Below are 24,061 nucleotides of genomic sequence, written 5' to 3' on the forward strand. Positions count from 1 at the left end.
GCTCTGATGATGTTTGATTCCTCAGTTCATAGTGTACTCCCTTCCTGCAGTTCTCTCAGCTAACAAACCCAGAAGAATGTCACTTGCCTTGCATTAATGAAGGACCCAGCTGGCCTGCTGCAGTCATACATGCCAGCCAGGCAGCCACCCACCTGTGTAGAAATAGCAGCCTGTCACACAGGTAATTATCAGGCCCCTTCTAGTCTAGAATACTTGAATAGTAATCTGTTTGGCCTAAGTACAGAACCCTTGCTGTCAGTTCAACTTTCTTTTTTTGTTGTCATATGTAGCCAGCCAGCCAGCCTACATATCTTGTGGTCTGAATTGAATTAATAGAGCCAGGTTTTTCCATGTATATACATGTACAGTAATAGGCATATATGCTATATTTACTTTCTTTGGAGAAAGGCTTATGCAGTAGGCTACCATTTTACATTTCAAATCGTCTTTCACCAAATCACTTTTACAATTGAATAATTACCATTGAATTGAACCCCATTAAGCATAAACAGAACATTGTTAATCAGGTGGGCATCATATTGCAACATTGCTTTCAGAAGCATGAGAACCAGCTAGGCTATGATACCTGCTCTTGCTCCAACCGGTTCTCATCTTCGTTCAGGCCAATACACCCCATTAGGTCAAAGAAAATTCACCCCCATATAATATAACAAAATCGTCATATAAATGCGGGAAAGATACCTTATAGTACAAGGCTTATACAGTACAAAACAAAGTGCAAACTTTTCTTCATTGTTGCACTGGTTATTAAGTTGGCTACTAACTAACTAGGCTATTCCTCTAACAGCTGTTTGTTGAATATCATGCCAAGAGCACAAATCAGAAATCAAGTTAATAGCGAATGTGCATCTATTTCACAGTTTGGTTCATGTATTCCTGGCTGTTGCACCAAACCTCTCCCCCCACCCGTTTCCATCGCTTTCATAATTGCCACCAACATAATGACACAGTTGCCGTGGCAACCATCTCTGTCTCTCTCCCTCAGTATCTCTCCCTTACACATAACAGTCACACTCAATTCTAATTCTACAGTCTATTTACCAAGAGGCAGGGACATACATAACTTGGACTATATGATTTTGCAGATGGATACTGTAAAGTGTGTGTTTAAAATATAGGCTATATATTAAATAGGCCTATCTGTCTTGCACTATTTCCCCCTTTAGTGCTGGGCAGCACAAGACCCAATGTAGCCTACATTGGACGATTAAAATATGATTTAGGTACAGTTTAGGAGGTCTTTATTTTCGTTCAGCAGTGAGGTTTATCACGGTCAAAATCGATTGGACCCTATTAACAATCAGTCAGAAAAGTTAATTAGTGCCCAATATACGTTTAATGAACAGCTTTTTGATGGGTAAACAGTTGGCCAAAGACAACACATAGTCTATGGATGAAAAACCCACATAATTAACATTATTACCTTCAGCTGCGTTTACCCGTCAAAATGTCTGCGGTGGGAAAACTCATCAACACCAGGGCTCACTGACCAATGAGAGCGCTTTCTGTTATAAGCGGACCTCAGTGAGACCAGTCGCAGTTCTAGGCGGCGTGTAGAATCTCCTGGAAAACGATGAAGGGTGAGGGTCTCAGACAGTGAGTGACAATCGCTTTCAGATGGACAAAAAGTTCAGTTGGGAGGGTAAATGACATGCAGGCAGGCAGCAGCTAGCCTAGACTTCGCGAGATCGGGTATTATTTAACTGAATTGTTCCTGATTTGTCAGTTCGGGAGTCCTGCATGCAACTAGATAGGCTCATAGTTGAATGTGCAACACATGGAATGTAAACCTACCCTACCGACGGTGTTTGAATTGCCATATCAATTCAAAAGTATAGGAAACGCGCAGGATGTGTCGTGGTGGTGATTGACTAACTGCTCGCCTATGGTGTGGTAATAATGGGATACGCTGCTGGAGCGCAATTTGCGCAAATGCACAAAATTGGAGAAGAAAACATGTACAATATTGGTGTCCGCGGCATTCTTGTAGAACATGCACGGGCATTTAACATTGGTCCGTGAAATTATATGAGCTTACACCTTTTTATCGTCTGTTCTCTGAGCGACAATAACTGGGCTGTCATCTGAAAACCATATACAGTGCGCACTGTCTCCAGCACCAAACCCCCCGGACGACGCACAGGTAAGGCATGACATTATATAGCCTTACATGTATTTATTTCTTAAACAAATTAACACGCTGGTATGGTTTTATATACTTTATTGTCATTATGATTATGAAAGAGTTTTTGAAAGAGTGCCCAGCTTGTTTGCGTCAGTTTGAAATGCGTCACCGGCGACCAGATATGAAACATTTACAGTATGAAAGCTGCGCCATAGAAAAATCACAATTATGCAAGAAAGACATGTTCGTCATTCATGAATCGTTAACTGATGCTTTCGCATTGGAATATCCTAGTACACTTATAATTAAACAGCTGAAAAAGGACAGCTATAGCCGAACCCCCCCCCCCCCCCCCCCCCACACACACACACACACACACACACACACACACTGAGGCGCTGAACGCCCACGCACTCTTAGTTTAGGCTACTGAATGATGTGCAAGTCATGTCCATAAGCATAACCCGCATGCTTGTTCTTTGCAAGACAATATTGGAACTAGGGCAAAAAACATCTCCATAATTCTATTTAGATTATCATTGCGCAGTATTGGCAATTGACTATCACTGAGGGAAAAGAATAAAGCCCTGTAGGTTGTATAGCAACCTGTGGCCTGTGGCTGATGTTGAAATCCATTTTCTGAGCTCTGTGTTATGCACTCGCACTGTATGTTCATGAAGAAAACGGGGACACATTTCTTATTTTGACCAAACACCTGTTGAAATGCTTCCATTTCAAAACCATCATTGTGCAGAGTGGCCTGCCCACCGCAGCGATGAGGATGGAGCTGTCAGTCATATATTGTGGTTTAACAGGAATGGCATTTGTGTTTAGAAATCAAGGTAACATAACATGTTCCTTCAGTGGCAAATGGCAATAGACGCAACAACATCACGATCACACAATACAGAGCATCTTGTCCTTCACCTTTGCTTTCATTTCATGCTCTCTCTCTCTCCCTTTCGCTCTCTCTCTCTCTCTCTCTCTCTCTCTCTCTCTCTCTCTCTTTTTCTCTCTTATGTCTGGCAGAGGCAGCACACACAGCTTTAGCTTTGCATATAGTACTCCTACATGGGAAATAGGCACTGCCCCCTGCCCCCGCTTCACTGCATTGATTCAGCAGAACAGCACAATATTGATAACGTTCCTCCACTTTTTTTTTTTTTTAAATGAATGAATGCATTAGACACAGACCTACAAAGAACCAACTGTGGTTATGTATAGTGGCACCAGGCAGACCTGGGTGGACTGTTGGAACTGCAAACATAGGTCCCAATAAATAACCCTTGTGGTGTGGAGTGATGGTACAAAAAAAAAAGCACAGACTACCTGAAATTCAAATTGGAGACACCCGGCCAGACATTCCTTATTTCTAAGAGAAATCAGGGACGCCCAGACAAATATAAAACCTCACTGTATATATGTGCAGTTTTTGTATTTTATATATTCATAACCTATATTATAAATATACATATGAGCTGTTTTGAACTTATGTGTCATTGATTGATTCCTCCAAAAATACATAACCAATTGTGTCTCATATCAGTTCAGTAAGGGACTGTCTTTTAGTTTCCAAAACGTAATAGGGACCGTCACCCTATACTCGCCGTGGTGACATCCTTGCCGACCGGTGCATATTGGACACAGACTCCCTGTCTTTCACGCCACACACACAGCCTCAGAGCTGCAGTGCTGCTATTCCAAAAGAGTTATAGCGGCCTCAACCCACACACGCAATCTGAGAAAAGAGACGGGGAAAGGCAGAGCAATTGCCTGATTTTCATGCTCCGTCGTACGACTGTGTCTCATGTGGGAAATGGAAGATCTACAAGCTCACACAACCAACGTGTCGCAGATGCGACGCGCTGTGTGGCGTTGTAGATCGTCTATTTTCGGGACGAGGTATATTAAACCATACGAGAGAGAGGAATGAATAAGGGAGTGAGGCAGACTACAGAGAGATGTTTGAGAGATGTTTGGAACAGCTAATGCAGACATATACATACACCTACACTGCCTTTTAGGAGAGTACATTTTTACCCCTTCTTCAACTATTTCACCTTTTTCCTCTTCTCTCAATGATTGTCAGTGTTTTCTGAAATGTGTGTTGTTCAAGCGTGTGTTTGTGGGTCTGTGTGCTTTGGCACTGCTGCCGTTGTGTTGTGTGTGTGTGATGTGTGATGTGTTGTGTTGCATTGTGGGTAAGTGCTGGGAGAAATGTACTTGATTCTCTGCCACCCACACATTGCCCTCCCACTCACGGTCGTCTCCGCATCTATACCTCTGGCTCTTCTCGCTCACCACAATCTCTTAGCTCATTTAAATCCCTACCCTGCATTTATCCCCCTCCCCTTCTCTGGTCAGCTTTTCAGGAGCTTCTGTTCTTGTAAAAGGTGTAAGAGCAAACTAACAATCAATTCCCATAGCATGCACGCACGCACGCACGCACGCGCGCACACACACACACAAATAAGAACACAACTGCGTTGTGCAAGGTGTGCAATGCATTATGCACTTAGACGTGGGTAGATATTCTAATGGGGTTTTAGGACTATGAGTATAGTAAAAGAAAGGCGAGAGTGTTTCTTGAAGACCTCTTCTCTAATTAAATCTGTCATTTGTGTTCCAGTAGGTGTGCTGCCACTCAGCCAACAGCATCCACTTCTGAACCACACCATAGGAAATGTGAAGACGACAAACTGGGGAATTGAGCGAGAGCGCTCGACAGGCAGCAGAAGATTGGAGTGTTCTTGCAGGAGCCCAGAGCCGCTGCTTTTGTACATTTCCATTGTTCCGCTCCTCTGAACTCCTCTCAGAAGGTTAGAGGGATGCATGTCGACTGAAACAAGCAGCGCCATCAGCGCTTTCAGCTCCTCCGCCTCGTCCGTGTCCCCTCGCCCTCCCCCAGCCGTGCCTACACTCCCTGCAACAGATAGGGACGTTTTGGTAATTACATGTAATTATAATTTGTGTGGGAGACAGACCTGCCTCTGTCTATTATTGCAGATAACCTCCAACACAATACCTTTCTGCACATTTGCATATTTCTCAGCAAGACAAGATATCCTTTGAACCTTCTGCCGCGCGTCAGGCATCGTGTACTTTTCACCTGCGCAGAGATGCGTCACGTGTGGAAGCAAAAGTGCCCTTCAAGTCCTTGTTCTAATAAGACATGCAATACACTTTCCTTGTTGCAGCGATACAGGCAGTGCTCGTTTTACAGTCTCTCCTAAAGGCCAGGATTCATGTCATTATAGTCATCCCTATTTCACAGTATAGGTCATAAAGACCCCATGTTAATATTTGCGTAAATATTTGGATGCATCTTTGTGAAGTGGTCATCATAAATTATGTTAAACTGATAACAAACCCTCCTTCGGAACAACTTGTCAATGTTTACAAGGCACCTTTTGGTTCAACTCCATTCCTCTACAGGTGACAATATGTATAATTGTACCATTTTGACACAGTGCCATTATAATCTCACTTTTTACAATGCATCAAAACACAAAAATATAGAACTATATAGATTTTGATGTTTTTATTCCAGGAGAAATTTGCCTACAGGTTAGCATTTACCCCTAATTTCCAATATCCTGTGTCAAAGTTAAATACTTCACCAGGCTATGAAGAAACAACATTGTTTACTTTATTCAGAGATCTCGGGGACAGAGTAATGTTGTTCAAGTGCCACAGCCTATAAGGAGCTATATAGGATTGTTCTATTCCATTGATGATACTTATTACTTACCTCTAGTAATTGTAGGCCTTTAGTGTTGGAAGCCCACACAAAAAAGCACAGCAGGAGTTCCTTTGTTTTAACAAGGTGTGCAAAAAATAAAGAACAATGGGGAAAAAGATTAAGTCAACAGCTAAACAAAAGTAAGAAGATGTCCAGTTTAGCATCGTAAGAAAGAAAGGCTTTTGGAGGGCAAACTAGGAAATGAGATCAATATAATATACCTCTGACCAATGGCTGACTTCCATTATTGATTAACTTTTTACTTTACATTTCTTTTAGGGTTCTAAATAAAATACTTCTACATTAGTGAATGAGAACATTTTTAAACAACTGCGATTAGACAGGTTGTATAGTATGAATATTCCACATGCTATTGTAGTGGCTTAAGCTGCAAAAGCGGATACAGCGTTGCAGCTGCGTTGACTCAACGACAGAAAATAGAGCTTTTAGTCATGTAAAAATGACGCCCACCACCAATCTCCAAATCCTTGCTGCTGTTTCCATACTCGCCCTGCTCACTGCCCATCTTACCGCCGCCACAGAGACCTCTCCGCTCACCCTGCCCCCTCCCGAGGACTCACGCCTCCCAGGGAGGCCGATAATCGGCCAGTCTGCCCCCCCTAGACCACCTCTCCGGGCCCTGCAGGCTGGCATGAGGCCGGCCGCACTTAGGGGCAAGCCCAAACCCCCCGAGAAACGTCCCCAAAATGTAGCTGAGGAGGAGGCGGGGACCCCAGAGACGCCACCCAGGCCCCTGCCCCAGGTCACGTTCAATGAGAATGTGGCAACCGCAGATAACGCTCTGGCCCAGGCGCTGATGGTGGACGTGTGCCAGGGCTACTACGACGTCATGGGCCAATTCGACAGCGCCTTCAATTGCTCCAAGGACATCTTCATCTACTGCTGTGGCACCTGTGACTACCGCTTCTGCTGCCCCGAGCGCAGCCGGCGCCTGGAGCAGCTCAGCTGCAAGAACCACCACTCCGCCAATTGGGACACGCCGCCGCCGCCGCCTGGCATGAGGCCGGCTGCGCTTAAGGGCAAGCCCAAATCCCCACAGAAACGTCCCGAAAAGCTTGCGGAGGAGGAGGAGGAGGCGGGCGCGGGGACCCCGGAGACGCCACCCAGGCCCCTGCCCCAGGTCCTGTTCCCTACGAACGCGACGACGAAGGCGTTGCCGGCCCAAGTGGCCCCGCCGCCACGCCGCATGGTGGACAGGGCGGTGGACGTGTGCCAGGGCTACTACGACGTCATGGGCCAATTCGACAGCCCCTTCAACTGCTCCAAGGACACCTTCGTCTACTGCTGCGGCACCTGTCACTACCGCTTCTGCTGCCCCGACCGCACCCGGCGCCTGGAGCAGGGCAGCTGCAAGAACTATCACTCCCCCGAGTGGGCCAAGCCGCCACCGCCCGACACCTTGTCGCCGGAGGAGATGGGGCCCGATCCGGACATGGACCCCTTCAAGCAGCAGAGTCACCACACTGGCTTCATCATCGGCGGCGTGGTGGTGTTCATGGTGGCGGTCGCCGTAGCCATCAAGGTGATATTCAACAAGGTACAGCAAGAAGCTAACCAGAGAGACCTCAACATGCCCAGGTGGGTGATTGATTGAATACTTCATTAGACTGAAATGCAAACAGCATGATTGATTGATTGAATACTTCATTATACTGAAATGCAAACAGCACGAGGTACAGTCACAGATTAGGCTAAAAGGATAGCATAAAGTCCTGTGGACTTGGCTTCCACATGACGTCATGTCTGAAAGCCAGATGTTGGAGTGGCTAGCGCCCCTCAAAAACGCCTAAATACATTATCATCAACAAATCAACTACAGTATAGGGAGTGGGGGGGGGGGGGGGTTGAAGGCAGCCTCGTCATCTTTCTTTGGGAGTTCTCTTTGGCATCCTGGAAGATGGACTGTCAGGCCTGTTTGGAGGGAATCCGGTGAGGGAATCTAATGACTCATATAGGGGATTCACACTGAGGGCCCTATTATGCGTGTCTTAAGTACCAGGTCTTATGACTTAACTTAAGACCTGGAGGCGTGGTCAATGCTGTTTGGCCACTCAGAATAGCCAAATGGCATTGATCACGCCTCCAGGTCTTAAGTTAAGTAATAAGACCTGGTACTTAAGACATGCATAATAGGGCCCTGAGTGTTTGATTCAAACTGTTCCCGAATACAGTTGCCTGGTTCCCCGCTGGCCATGATTCACATTGGCTTTGATTCTTCCGCACCCGAGTACAATTCATTAAATTATATTCAATGCTTTTCACATTGCATCAATCCATATCCGAGTATACTCTTCAATCGGTCCCAGTGCGGTCCCGGGAACGGTTGGGTGACTGATCCGCTCCCGGGAACGGTGCGCAGCATTCACACACTACCACAACATCTGCCAAGTGGTCCCGAGTGCACATCCGGGACCATAGTATGAATCCCCTAATAGTTAATGTCAGGACTGCCGGCGCCAGGGGGCACCACAGCAGAGCAGCCAATTGGGAAGGAGAGGAGGAACTTTTAAAGAAAACCTTTGAAAATGGCTAAAATGGTAGAGCGAGTAGTACATTGGCTGATTGTCTTTCTTGTCTTGTCTTTTGTCTTTTTCAAAGCCATTTCGCAATAGGGGGGGGGGCTACAGACAGAGGCTGTGGCTTATTTGGGGGTCAGTTATGTAGCTGTGTTGTGTGTGTATAGTATGATACCCTATATACTGTATATTAACATTTTAAAATGTGTAATAATTGTCATTGAGAATAAGTTCTGGTTGGTTATTGCAGCCCCGGTATATGTACTGAAGTATGATGATTCACTCTAGGAGCTACATGCATATGCTTGTGACGCCATGTGCAGTTTATCAGTTTTCTAGGCTCAAGGATATTGAAGTACAACTCGTCTGCTTTCTAGAACAAGGTGTTTTCTTGAATGCTTATTCATATCCCATCCTGTAGTGACTCATATCTTCCGGCCACCTCCGCAAATGTATACACTACACTATACAGTATATTATCTGTAGTATGTGCTTAAGTAGTGTCACTGTTTGACAGTGACACTACCATGCTGACACCGTGATCTCTGAGCACATATTCGCTTGCAGAGGGCCAAATCAACTGAATGACCACCAGTCACAGGCCGACATCTCACTAGAGAATAGCTCTTCCGATCACGACAGAGGTCAACTTAATTCAAAACACATAATGCATTATCAAAAGGTTCTCCCTTCTCCATGTAGAAGGGATATAATAATAATATATTTACACAAAGAAATTATTAGACGTCAACTTAATAATTCCCAGGTGCTTCATTAACGTTGTGTTGGCATCCAGGTGGCAAAAAGGTATAAGTACTCACCCACCACTGCAAAGGGTGGAAAGCAGACAGGGGAGACTCCTACTGGTTGGCTGATCAGCTCAGTGGCCTTGTGGTTAGAGAGGTTCAAACTCCGGCCGAGCCATGCCAAAGACTCTAAAAATGGTACCCAATGCATCCCTGCATGGCACTCAGCATCAAGTGTTGGATTTGGGGTAAGTCCCCCGGGGTAAACTTGTACATCAAGCCCATCATCAGGTCCCGTTATGGAAACAGGAGATATATGGGTCACATGGCTCTGGAACCGTTGGTTCCCAAGGTTACTTACTTAGGCCTACTGGTTAGTCTGTTCAGCTGGGCTGGGCTGGTGACTGTATCGGACCGAGCCCAAGTCCAACAGAGGCTGTCACAATGACAAAAGAATGATGATTATAAATATAATTATAATGATAATTACATGATCGTCCACATTAATGAATGATAATGAGTCATGTTAAAGTTAAAAGGTTCAAGTCCTATTATTTGTCACATACTGTACATGTGAGATTTGTTTTTTCCGCATTTGACCCATCTCTTGGAGCGGTGAGCCGCAGCCGTGCCGCGCTTGGGGAATCATTTGTAGTTGATCTAACCCCCCAATCCAACCCTTGACGCTGAGGGCCAAGCCGGGAGGCACTCCCCCGACCTCCCAGTTTTAGGGCAGACACTAGTACACAAGGCTGTGTCCAATAAATTCAGATGGATTTTGACTGGCTGTCACTGTCAATGTAGTGTATCATTCATCAAATCGGTCCAACACTGTTCTTCACCTCTATCGTTCTCCTTATAGTATTAAGATATATTTATAGTTTTTTTTTCATATACAGGTATATTGAATACTTTATTAACTGTTTGCATAAAAAAAAGCACAGGTTCAATACGGTACAGTTGAATACGAGGTCTGCTAAGAGGCTTTAAACCCAAGAAAGACTATTGGCTTGTTTCCATTCCTTCATCATAATCAAATCATCGAAGCAGCCCTAGTTTCCACAGCAAGGCTGCTGAATGGGCACTGAGCCTAGTGGCCAGTCTTATGTGCTCATCACATGGTTTACTTGTGTATTTGACTGTAGGTACTGTAGATTCCCATTCACATACATTTTATGCATAGTTAATAACTGCTGCTATTTAATGTCATTTGATTGATTGAATACTTTATTGGCAGAAATATAATCAGTACTGGGTACAGTCAAACAGAAATGTAATCAGTACAGGCAGGGTACAGTCAAACAGAAATGTAATCAGTACTGGGTACAGTCAAACAGAAATGTAACCAGTACAGGCAGGGTACAGTCAAACAGAAATGTAATCAGTACTGGGTACAGTCAAACAGAAATGTAACCAGTACAGGCAGGGTACAGTCAAACAGAAATATAATCAGTACTGGGTACAGTCAAACAGAAATGTAACCAGTACAGGCAGGGTACAGTCAAACAGAAATATAATCAGTACTGGGTACAGTCAAACAGAAATGTAACCAGTACAGGCAGGGTACAGTCAAACACACGTCCAAAGGGATCGCCGGAAAAAGTCCTTGCAGTCTTGTTTCCATTCAGGTCCTGGGTATTCAATTCATAGTCATGATATTTGCTCAACAGACTGAGGTATAATGTATTTATATTACAATGTCGTTTGTGTATTTGAAATGTGTTTATTTAAAACGTAACTGAAATTCCTAGGGAGCAGAAAACAAATAATTTCACCCATTGAACTTGATGTGGGTGACAAATTGGCACTGAAGAGTGAGACGTGAATGTGTTTGTTGTTCAGTGTAGTTTTTCTCATCATTCTCTCCCTCATATAGAGCTGTTAATTAGGTTTGAAGGACTCAGGTATTTGGGCCACATTGTCCAGTCTGAGCTTAAAATAATACTATTAGTCATCAAGTAGAACCACATTTATTTTAATAGTTGGATGATGTTATGCTCATATGGCTGTGCATACTGTATCACTACTCTTGTTACAATAAAAGTGTAAATTGGTTTTAGGGCTTTGATTAGGAGGGATGCCAGCTATTTGGCCCCGATACCGATTTTGGAGAGTTATATTCCATTAAGGTTTCTGGGAACATTTAACGTATACGCAAACAAATAAATACTTTTTTGAAAGATTTCATAGATACTTTGCGCTGCGTTGTGAGCTTGTAGATCTGCTATTTGCACTAGTTTGGGTTGCGGTCAAACGTCTAATTTGACTTTCGGGTCGTGAACTACTGATCTAAGGAATGTTAAAACTGGGCATCCTTGAAATTAAAAAGGTTCAGAATCACTAAACTAAAACGTCTAAGAAAGAATTTGCAGTGATCCCCCAGGGGAAATTACTTCTCTCCTCACGTAGTCTAGCACTTCTGCAAATTAGTAATAAACCTATTTTCATAAAAATGTACAACAGTTATTTTAATTGACCTGCTTTATTACTTCATTACTAAAATCACGATGCCTTGATATGTTTTTCTCCAGAAAGTCAGCCCTAGCTTGTGGATATTTACTCTACCTCGGTCTGGAACAGTCTCTGAGACTCTGCCTACCTATTAGTCAGCGTCATCTGGAAGAAAATAATTGGCATTAAACATCAAAGCTAACACCTTAAAGTTATAGCAATTATTTGAACAATAATCTAAAAAGTGGTAATGCCCTGTGTTGCTAATATGAATTCAAGACCAAGGTCCAAATAAATAATGATGTTATTAATATTGTATAACAATATCATCTTAATGCCGTAAAGTGCTACAAATACTAACAGACAGCTAAATTAATGAATGTGTCCACTCTGAATAACGGAGGACATTTGCTTTTCACAAGTAAAAGTCTGGTAATACGAAAAAGAAGATTTACTCGTGTAGAATGTCCTGTTATTATATCTCCAAAATGTATACAAATCTTTTGAAAATAGCAGATCTACCTTTTTATAATGACACTAAAATAGGTGCCAGTTTTCACATCATGAATCGACTTCAGATTCATCTTCAACTTTACACGTCACACGTTTACAGGAGTAAAGGATTGGGTGGCATATTTACTTTTGCACAAGCTCCCAACATTTTGCAGTTTCAAGAAAAGAGTCACAAGGGTAGAGAAAAGAAAAATGAACAAAGCCGACGTCAAATATACTGTACAATGTCAAATATGCATAAGCTGCATGTACAAAATAAAAACAAAATGGAACAGAATATTAGCCTTCACACCACAGAATATGAATAGCATCTGATATACAATGTTTAATCCGCTTACTGTTATGTCATGTATGTGGTCAGAGCTCTGGTGGACATGCTGCGCCATCAGTCCAGTCCAGTCCAGCAAGACGAGAGGAACAACAGCGTGGCACAGACCGTCGGAGACGGACATGGGACGCTCGGCAGACCTCGCTCGGCAGGGCCCAGCAAGGACAACAACAGACGTAAGAGTCTTTATAGGGCTTTTTAATTTTAAAACCCTTTAGACTTAAGCACCATTCACACTGAGCCCTATAAGGATAACTATTAACTATATTGTTCATCATTGTATGTCTGTCATAGTTTTTTTTTTATATAATTATAATTATATAATACATAATTATAATTATATATTATATTATATATTATTTGGAAAAAGCAGTACAATAACAGCATTTCTATGCATACATAGGACACAAGTGCAGTTCCCAGGATTTTTTTTCACCCCTCTTCCCTCCCTCCCCCCTCCAAGTGACTCCATCTCCAGTGTCTCTGTAACATCCTTGCTTTCTTCAGGACTACATATGGCATCAAGTCAACACTTAACAGGGGCAAAGGGCAATATCGCTTCCATTGTACATTTGTACATTTCAGAAGGAGAAAAAGAAGAAAGAGCGGGCAGACAAAAAAAAACATGTCTGTCATAGTTTGTGCGAACTCTGCCATCCACTGGACTTTTATAGTTCTAGTGGTCAGTGTGAACTGCCAGTATGGGAAGTATAGGATTTGGGATGACTTTGCTCTCCATGGTTGGCTTTACAATGCTGATTAAGGACTGTGGTGGCGCTACTCCTCGCAGTCCTGGTTTTAGTTCAGAGTGTACATCTCCTAGATGGGTTGCCTTCCATGGTTATGAGCCCATGCTATTTGCCCATAGCTGGGACAGTTATGTCACGGTACTGAGTTACTGTGTGTGGCCACGAGGAGGCACTGCAGAAGACTTGGTGGTGGAGCGGCTTTGTACCAGCCGTCAGACTCCAGTTTTAGGTGCTAAGCAACTCTACCTTTACGTGACAATGAGTCGAGGCCGTCATACTGGCGGTGATGTCCTTAAGCATTGACCCCGCCTCCCTCTGGTTCAGATGCCCAACCCCCATGCCTGCAAAACGTGATGTAATGTTGTAGTTTTCTAACTTTAGAAAACTACTACAACTCTACTTCTACCACAGATCTACCGCACTACGCATCACACAGCACTGCATGCACGCACGCTCCACACAGTCCCCTGGGGGAGACCAATCAACGAAGTGTAAGGGGTTTAAGTGGTTAAAATAGGATAAGAGACATCACTGTTTAGCTAACTAGACAAAGGGTATCAATAATCCACGACAGTTGGTCTAGCAACCAAGAGAACACAGACCAATTATAAGCACAATGTTTGATCTGTGTGACCTGGAATATGAATTATTGCATTTAGATGGAGGGAAAGTTGGAGATGCTCCAATAAAGGTTAAAATGAAAATCATGTTAAGTAAACATGAAAATGGCTAACGTCTGTTGTGTGAGCATTAGTCTCGCGTAGCCAGACAACTATTCCACAATCTTTGAATGCTATATAGAGTCTGGAACTACACCTCCCGAAATCCGATATAAATATAAATATCTTTTATATTTTCTTTTTTTATTTCCATTTCTGCTAAGCAACAAGCTATATATGATATGAAGCTTAGATGATTTCTATTTATGATATGAAGCTTAGATGATTTCTATTTATATTAGGATACATCTGCGCGACTGTAAAGACTAAACGGAAGTGGGGAGGAGGCTCCACTTCCGCTTTATCACTTACTCATGATCGAGCTTCCGTTGCTCCAGACTGTGTGATCATGGAAGCATTTGAAAATTGCGAGATGCAACAGTCTGGCAACGCAAGAGACTATGTGAGCATGAACCGCTGATCCACTTCTCACTGCCATATGTTGTTTTGACTTGCAGTGATGGGAGGGAATCTGCAGCACAATTTCATCCACCCCGGCTCCATGAGTCCCAAGCACACGGCCACTATCGGTAAGTCAGCTGGTGGCATTCATTCACAACGTTGAGCGCTGTGCTTCGTTCACCTCATTTAGTTTAGTTTCATGCTTATTCATCTTAACCCATTCAGGCCTGACGTCGAAATTTAAAAGAATTGTTTTCTAAATCATGACAATTTTCTGAAAGATTTGAGGCACATTTTAACGATTTTTCAAAAATTGCAGACCTACAAGTTCATAGCGCGGCACTCGGTGGCGCGCTATGAGCTTGTAGATCTGCTATTTTTCAATAGCTAAATTATAACAATGTTTAATACACCAAAAGGGGTTCCCGCCCAAAATGGATTAACAAGGACTCTGATTATACTGCTACCGCTACTCTAGAAAAACAAGTAAAAGTAATGTACTGCGTATCATCACATCATTCTGAATACAGCTGGTCTGCATAACAAGTGCGCATACAAAGGAGGCAATCTCACTGAATATAATTTAGCTTCCTCGTTTGGCAAAATTACCGTACTCCTGGTTGCTTGTATGTGATGTGAAGACTGAATAAGAACATCATCAGAAATGTGTCTGAACGTGAATGTAAATATCATGGAATGATTTAGGATCGGGGTGGGCAATCAACTCTTTTTGATCTACCAGTTGATCACACTGGGTGCTGTTCAACTGCAAGCATTAACAAGAACAAGCATTATAATCTTAACCATTATTGTTTGATGTGCATAAAACCTTTCTTCCCAAGTTCCCAGATAGTCAAAATTTACCGGTACCTTCATTATTCATATTAAATGATTGACCCATTCTTGATTAAGTTTTATTATAAAATTATTGACATATTCTATGCTTGTATTATTCTAAACTGGACCGGTGCCCGGCTGTAGAGCACCGAGTCGGTAACGATGGAAGTTGGAATTCCATGCCCCACTCGGCTATGCGATACCCGTTGTACCCGTGTCAGAGAACCCGTTCCACGGTCCACCCATCTGTCTGTGTCCCTTTTATGCCCATATATGGAGATTTCTGTCTCTCTGTGTCCCTTTTATTCCTATATATGGAGTTCTGTGTCAGGTATGCCCAAATATGAAGTGTGTTGTCTAATCTCAACCACTCCACTGGCCCCACTGGTCCACTGGCACCGGGCACTGCACTCCCGGTGGTGGTGTGGACAAGATGGGATGCATTTATAGATAGATAACAGGCTATAATAGGGCGTAAAAGCAGTGGTGGTTTTCATTATCTGGCACTAAAGGTTGCCCCACCCCTGATTTAGGAGGTAGATTTCCAAAGATCTATGTTACTATTTGGGGTGGCCTAAAATATAAATTTGAGCATACCATTAACCATAACAACCTATTCGGGTTCATGCAGTGCGAAGTGTTTGCTGTAGATCTGGTATTTTCGCCGAATATACATTTATTTAGTGTAATGTGAAAATAAGAGGGGAGACAGTGTATATAGCCCTGGGCGACTCTGGGCAACTCATATAGTGCTTAAAGGACCACTTCACCACTTTTCAACTTCTCTTCCTATAATTGGTCCTAACTAATGTTCATGATAAAATGGCACCATTTTTTTCTACTCAGTCTGTGTCTCATAGGAAGGCTGTTGGCAGTTCAGAAACCCGTCCACCAGTGACATCATCGATGGTGAATCCAAGCTAATAGAAACGGCAGGCTTTCTTTTCCTGAAAAGTTGCAATGCAAAAGTTGAAGCCATCATTCTCACGATAATAAAAATCTAAATATATTTTAAAACAAATCTTGTTTAAAAAAGTGGTGAAGTGGTCCTTTAATGAGCATTGCACCTGTCACAGACATTTCCAGAGCAACTTTCAGTGCAGTTGTTGGCGGCCGTCCATTGGGCTGCCTCAGCTCCACGTCCACATCCACTCATCCAATCACACACTCACTTCATTCTCAGACCGCTCTATTTAATCTGGAAGTTTGCACTACTCTCACCACTGCTGTCTTGCTCAAACACTGCTGCTCACCCCCCCACCACACCAGCTACCACCTGTTGTTTTGGATCTGCTGTTTATGTAGGGTGGATCCAGAGTCCCTATGGTTGTGAGATGCCTAAAATCAGCCAAACCATAATAAATATATTGCTCATATATTTATATTCAATAATAAAAAAAATATATCGATTCATGAGTTGCCGTGACTGAAAGTGGTTAAATGGTAAAAGGATTGTGTCAAGTGTAATGTTTTGGTGTGTGTGTAGAGCGTACCCCTCGGATGAACAACGCCCAGATGGTGGGTGGAGGAACCCTGCTCTCCAGCAAGCACAACAACACCAAATCCCAGCCTGCATTTCACCACTCTCTGCACAACCTGGCCCAGCTGCCTCCTTCCTATGACAGCGTCATCAAGCCGGAGCTCAACAGATACTCCTCGCTCAAGCGACTGGGTAAGAAACAATACTGCGTGTATGTATATTCAAGGTGACGATTCCTTTTTTCCCCTACAGAATGCATTTTGTCTTAGCTTAGAAGGTCTTGGTGCTTGACGTAGTGTGAAAATATCCTTGCACCCTCATCTGAGAATCTGCTTTGCACAGGTGCTTAACACAAGTCTTTTACTGAACAACACAAGTCCTCATTACTGCACATCTTATGCTAATATTTCCCGCAAAACTCGGCATTACTTCAACAACTACAGCATAGTGGACAATGTGTTACACATCATGTGCTAGTAAAATGGGACTTGTATAGCTATGCTGTCTGTATTTTGACATTATTCCTTCAGCTTTCTACGCCAGGTCTCAGCTGAAGGAAATGTCAATCTCGGTCAAACCTCCTGGTCAAATCTTGGTTGAATAAGATTAAAAATAAATGTTTTCTTTGCCTTGCAGAGAAGGGTCTTGATGAGTATTCGTCCGGTTACTGTACCACAAAGCGCCGGCCCCACACGGCCCAACCAGCCCTGCAGTCCTCCCAGCACCATCTCAACTGGGGCGGGGACTACACCCTTGGCGGGAGAGGAACCCTGCCCAGGCACGCTGTCCGTCCCTGGATACCCCCTGCTCAGTCCATACCCATCTCACCCACCCCAAATCCTTACCCGCTGAAGCCCCCGGAGACAGAGTACAACCCCAACTATGACACCCTGTCCAAGGCCGCTAGGAAGGTGAAATCCCAGGATCAGCTGCTGAACATGGGCGACGTTCCGGGGAACACCGGCACCCTGTCCCGGCTCTCGAAGAACCAGCAGCACCAGTACTACAAAGCCATGGCCGCCTCCAATAAGAACTCCAACACGCAGACGCTCACGCGCAAACCCCAGGAGAGGCTGGTCATGTCCCCCGACCACCTGGAGGAGAGGATGACGGGGATCAACCACCCCATGGTCGACCCGTACGCCATGCCTCCCGGAGGCGGCGGCGGGATGGTGCCCACCCTGCCCCGCCAGAAGGCCCAGTCACAGCAGAATGTCTGCGCCACGCCCGCTCTCGACCGCCACCACATGATCAAGATGAACTCTCATCCCACCTCTGGCAGGGAGCAAGACCGGCAAGACCGGAGCACAGCCATGACGGGGCACATGGGCGGCGGCATGGGCGGTGGCATGGGCGGTGGCATGGGTGGAGGCATGGGTGGAGGCATGGGTGGAGGCATGGGTGGAGGCATGGGTAGCGGCGGTAGTGGCGGCGGCGGCGGCGGTGGCATGGGTAGCGGCGGCGGCGGCGGTGGCATGGGTAGCGGCGGCGGCGGTGGCATGGGCTGGGCGGGGGAGATGCCGGGCCCAGGGGGCCCCGGGGTGGTCATGGGAACCGGGACGATAGGGGGCCACAGCGCTAGGAGGATGGCGTTTGCGACCAAGAGGCAGAACACTATTGAGCAGTTGCATTTTATACCTGGAGGGGGCAGTGGAGGAGGAGGGTCGACAGGAAGTGGTGGTAGTGGCAGTCAGGGTATCAGGACAGGAAGTAAGAATGAGGTGACGGTGTGAGGGTTTTTGCGCCTCATAGAGAATTCGCCCCTTATTAACCATTTTAGGAACAGGCCACCCTTCAACATTTACTATGACATAATATTACAATCACACCCTAAAGTGAGGTAGTTAAGTGGGGCGACTTCAGTTTCAGTGTGTCAACTATTTTCTGGTAATTAACTAAGATTATATTCATGAGCTTAAACATCAAGGCGGGGACTATTATGTTCCATTTTTGTAATATAGTGTGATTGCCTACATTAGCCATATTTCGTAACAGAATATGCGATATCGCCATACACTTGGTGCCATAGCATTATATACCCTGTAGAAACAGTAGAAGGGGTGAAATAAGACCATCAAAGGTGTTGCTTGTGACTATGGTCTTTTTTATATGTATTTTAAAAAAAGAACTCAGGAGCCATATTAGACAGGGAACCAGAAGATCTCAGAAAAGTGAGGGACAGGGGACAGTCAGTGATGAGGATCGTATGTGGAATATTATCAAAGCATTTCATTAAAGCCTGCTAAGTACTGCATTTCTGACTCGCTACAAAACCTCACTGTCAACCAGTTCCAAAGCCTGGAACAATAGAGCCCTGGAGACACGGGGAAATGACACAACTGGTTGTATCGAGGGGTCCGCCAGATCTACTCTGCAGGACTAAAGAGCCCGCCTCACCCTGGCACGGGAAGATAGAACTGCTGATTGTTACTTCCTGTGCCAACAAGTTGTCAAGGCGGTGGGTACCTATACCGCTCAGATCTCATGTCCTGGGACACGGCAGTCTGATAAGCCCCCAGAGTCTGTCCACGAACCCAAATAACCAATCAGCTGCCTGGGTTGCCTATAGCGTTCCATGTGTCCTTAGAATCTACTCGCCCCCAGGATGAAGTAAACGCTCAGAGACACTGATCACTGTTACATTTGAAAAGTGTACGTTGATAATTAGGTTACACCAGGGGGGGGAACTGTTTTCTAATGTTCTCAACTCAAGATCAGGACCTTGTTGCAAAAATAACGTGGTAGCCAGATAATGCAGAGCCATGAGTTGTATTATTTACCGTAAAGCCCTCTTGACTCGGAAATATTACACATTAATTAATAATATTGTTTTCATGTAGGGTGGTACAGGGAAGCGGAGGGATTGTCTGACAGAGCACAACTTACTTAATAGACCATGATGTAGAGGTTGCACTTACACAACTGTCCTTAAAAGCCATTTTACGGAGATACAACGGAAATGCCACAGAGGAAGGTGGTCTGACAATCACCATTTTATTAATCTCGCCAGGTGACGCACATTCCTAGTCCGTGACATTCTGTTATTTCTGTACAGTTGAATGGATTGAGTCAGTAGTGTTGGACAGGGGAGTGGGTCAAGGCTCAAGCATAACGCCTTCTCCAAGATGGCTCATTGTGCCATAAGGGATGGCGAGGATGCCCTTTCTGTCCCCAAACCGATGTCCTTGCTGTATCATAACGCACTTCAGCCATTCTAAGTACAAAACAAATATATATATATATATATATACACAGTATATACCCAACTTCAATAATAATGCTTCTCAATACTAAGGGCTATCCTATCCTATATAGTATGTGCTATCTGTGGTCCATATGAAAAATGGTATCTCTTTCTCTTGATTTTGTGTTGATATTGTCATGATGTATTGCGTATTAGTGTTTAACGAGACAAAAGCAACACAAGCGCAGTTTTAAGCACAGTCTGAAGAGACTCTGAGACAAATTTTGCACAAAACTACCATATATCCCCCTGATATTTGCACCAGATACAAAGCTATGTTTGTATCGTGTCCTCAAGGTTTACATTCTGTGGCAGCGCGGTCAGCCAGTGTGACTGACCACCAGTGAGATGCATTGTATTGAGAGATGATATTTTATTTTGTGAACAGAGAGAAATCAGAGATAGTGACTCTGTTCAAAGGAAGAAAAACAGGTGCATGGTTTTTATTCAGTCAGCTGTGAGGGTACAGAGATGACATGTCAATAAATAAGAAACAGAATTCATATGAACAATCTTCCTATACACAGTGCTAAATGTAGTTGTTATGAATATGATGGAGGTGTTCTTATTAATGTTTATTATATTAACATTATTGTATATATTATTATTATTGACAATTATCTTATGATGTGATGTTCTTTTACTTGGTGCGGTTTAAGTGTTTATCGTTTTTTTTTTTTTTTTTTACAACTTCCTCATGACTAGTTTTTTGTTTGTTTGTTTTATTAATATTTATTTTACATCTGCTGGTCATAAAATCCGACTTTCAAAAGAAATGTTTGTAATTGTTGATGCATGCCAGCTCCATTTCACTGAGAGGCATTGACAATATGCTTGGATTTATGGTCATTGATTTACGGTCAGTGACCAGTATCCATGCTGTACGTTCTAGTGCCTAGACATTTTGAATCTTAAAATGATTGCTGAAGTTTTCACGAGTACACAAAAAAAGAAGAAAAATCATTATAGAAGTATACAATGAAAATATACGGTAGTTGCAGCCTTTTCCAAATGTACAATAGACGGCAAAGAAAGGGCCACACTTTGATCAATGCTACTAGATCAGAGACACGTGTTGTTTCTGTTATCGGTGATCTCTGGGTTCAAACCCATGATGCCATATCAAATGTGTGATGGGATGAATGTTTATTACCCGGGTTGGTAGAATTAGGGAGAGGGTGTTTAACCACTTAAACCCTATATATATGTCAAACTCAAGGCCCGGGGGCCAAATCAGGCCCGTGAATGAATTATCTTTGGCCCGCGGGATGATATTTAATTAGTATTAGAACTGGCCCTCTGGTATATTGCACGGACCACCATAATACTACAAGTCCGACAATGCAGAACAGGAAACTGAGCTTAATAATAATGCATTTTCAGTTTTAAATGCATTTACTTTTTTGCTGTTTGCCTGGGACGTCCTCATGACCGCTGTGCCCGTGTGTTGAAACACAGTCCGGCCCTCGACTTGTACCAATTTCTTTATTTTGGCCCACTGTGTATTTGAGTTTGACATCCCACAGATACTGTACAGTACAACTAATAATTGTCCAGTGGTCAGCTGTTAGCTCTGTCTGTACTTGGTCCCCCCCCCCCCCCCCCCCCCCTCTACACCAAATGTCTGCTGAAAATAGCCACGTGTGGTTGTGAGCTCACAGCTATTGCCGGCGAATGTTCCCCCAAGAACAGCGATGCTAGGGTTCAAGTGGTTAAAGGCGCCCCTGAATGTTTTGACTATAGACTAATTCATACTTGTCGTGTCGCCTGATGAAAACACAGCCTGATTTTCGGTTGAAAACAAGTTATTTTCCTCGAGCGACGTGATCATGCTATAAAGTATAAATTAGCCACAATGGGTCCTTTTCAGGGAAATTGAGAGGATATACTGTAGTAGTTAGATTTTTTTAAAAGAAGATAAAGCCACTAAAGGTCTGTAGCAAAGTCTGTAATATCTCACAAGCCATATCCATTGAAGAAAAGAAATCAACACAATTTTATAAATGTTAACCTAATTTGTGCAAGTATTGTATTTTGTATAGCTAGTACAATCCGAATATTATAATGAGTGCTCTCTACGACATTAATTTGAAAGTTCAAAATCTGTGTTAGTATTTAATGAGTATAGTGTGAAGCTCATAACATTTTGTTGTCTTTCTATTGTCATAACCTATTTTGTGGCAAAAGCCAGGATATTTCTTTCTAAGGATTGAGAACTGAAACATGTAAGGGAGCTCAAACTTTTGATATTTTTCAGAAGGAAATTTCTGAATATGGTGTGTGTTCTTTAATTTCTGTTATAACATGCGGAGGGTGGATGGTGGACAATGGAAAGTGTGTATTTTGTATTGATAGGGTCAAGGACTGTGTCCAGCGATGAAACCCATGGATCTATTTTCATGACTATAATTTAGAAAGTAATCATTTTGTTATTGTTAAATGCATTTGATCCCCTTGGGTACAATGGTGAGTTACACAGAATTTGTATAATAAAGTTGATGGGGGGAAATTATATACTTGTCATTTGTTATAGGACTTGCTCACATGGAGGACAGCAACTCACTGTTCTTGAAGGAGTGAACATTTGAGTGTATGTATTGTATGCAGTCTACCTGACTACCAGTACACCATATTTATTTTTGTGCATTATAGAAAATAATGCATCTGCTTACATGGCAATATGAATGGTGTTAGTGGTACATATACACGATTTTGATGTTTATTATAGGCTACTCTTGTAATGGACACCTGTAGCTGAACTGTATGGGTCACTGGTTTTCAAAGTCAGGGCTGTACGGTCTGTGCCCTCGGGGGGGCAACCGAGAGGGTCAATTGAAAAGGAGTGCTAAAATAAATAATTACGAATGATATAGGTCATTGTTTTTATTGTGCCAGTTGAAAAACATTGCAGACCTCAAACTTATGACCAACTCACTCAGCACTAAAATGCCATAATAACTCACTGTCCCATACAGTTCCTCCCTTCAGTTAGGCTATCAGGGGAAATGAAGAAAAACTAAATTCATGAATATTAAATTCATATATAATATTAAATTGTCATTCAATATGATTGGAAGATCTTTAGACATTAACCTTCCTAACCTTATAGTCTGTGTGTCTCTGTAGCATCGCTAGAGGTAAAGCATTAAAGTAGGCTTTTTGGGGCGGTGGTGGCTCAGGGGTAGAGTGGCCGGATGGTAACTGCAAGGTTGCCTGCTCGAACCCGGGCTCCCCGAGAGTCCGCGTCGAAGTGTCCTTGAGCAAGACACTGAACCCCTAAGTGCTCCTGATGTCCAGGTTTGTGCCTTGCATGGTTTCCGCCACCATCGGTGTATGAATGTGTGGGTGAATGTAATGCATCTATGTAAAGCGCCTCGGATGAAGGCGCTATATAAATGCACAATTTACCATTTAGGCTACATGACATCAGTAACACTTGGGGGGAAATGGTCCTGAAGGCTTACTTTAAAAACATAATGTAATACAAAGATATAAGTAGGTTTTATTATTTTAGGTAGGTACGGGCTGACACTTGGTTAAGTACAACTGTTGGCACCATTTGCTGACAGAATTATTGTAGTTTCGCCCTTTCTCCACCAGGAGGGGAAAAGAGCTCCTCTGCCTTTCTTGCCAAACACTGCACCTTTTTCGTAAAATGATTATACTTTTTATATTAATGTGACCAAAAAATAAAAATTAGAAGATGCTAATGGTTTGCCATATTATAACACACTGTAGATGCTTTTACTAGATATAATATTATTGACATTGGCATTGAATTATGCCAAATTATCAAATTGACCCCCACATATTGTATAAAATGGTGTGGCAGATTAAACTTTTTCATAGATTGCATAGCTTCATAGACTTGCTTCATCCATCATTGTTGGATTCATGGTAATGTACGTATTTTCAACTTGACCTTTGGCTCTGTACTTGGTCTGCATCTTTTTTGCGATTTTCATCAAACAATGAAACGAAATAACTGATCTACACCTCATAGCACTTGCAGGTCTGCTATTTTGGGTTTATACCCCCAGAATAGGGATGCTAGTGATTAATGGATTTTTATTATTAAGTTTCTATCCAGTGTTGTTTTTGGCAGCAAATTTTGATTTTAGTTTTAGTCATAGTCTTTTGAATAATTTTCCTTTAGTTTTAGTCATA

At 43.2% G+C, this 24,061-nt stretch overlaps 1 protein-coding gene across 1 annotated transcript; it reads left to right on the forward strand.

The window, feature by feature from the left end:
* Positions 1 to 1,541: 1,541 nt before the first annotated feature.
* shisa7a (shisa family member 7a) lies at positions 1,542 to 22,396 on the forward strand. Its single transcript, XM_079503476.1, has 7 exons — positions 1,542 to 2,164; positions 4,776 to 7,487; positions 12,497 to 12,639; positions 14,390 to 14,461; positions 16,657 to 16,842; positions 17,287 to 18,015; positions 18,181 to 22,396. The coding sequence occupies exons 2-7, from the start codon at positions 6,349 to 6,351 to the stop codon at positions 18,381 to 18,383; spliced, it is 2,472 nt and encodes an 823-aa protein (XP_079359602.1). The 5' UTR covers positions 1,542 to 2,164; positions 4,776 to 6,348; the 3' UTR covers positions 18,384 to 22,396.
* Positions 22,397 to 24,061: the final 1,665 nt, after the last annotated feature.

Source organism: Electrona antarctica, assembly GCF_951216825.1.
Source record: "Electrona antarctica genome assembly, chromosome: 6".
Classification (NCBI taxonomy): domain Eukaryota; kingdom Metazoa; phylum Chordata; class Actinopteri; order Myctophiformes; family Myctophidae; genus Electrona; species Electrona antarctica.

What these genes read in the sequence shown, in the direction of transcription:
- shisa7a (XM_079503476.1), top strand. Translation starts at nt 6,349, where the DNA reads ATGACGCCCACCACCAATCTCCAAATCCTTGCTGCTGTTTCCATACTC. An exon ending in AGAGACCTCAACATGCCCAG is followed by an intron (nt 7,488 to 12,496) that starts GTGGGTGATTGA and finishes GTATGTGGTCAG; the next exon opens with AGCTCTGGTGGACATGCTGC. An exon ending in TGGCATGGGCGGTGGCATGG is followed by an intron (nt 18,016 to 18,180) that starts GTGGAGGCATGG and finishes TGCCGGGCCCAG; the next exon opens with GGGGCCCCGGGGTGGTCATG.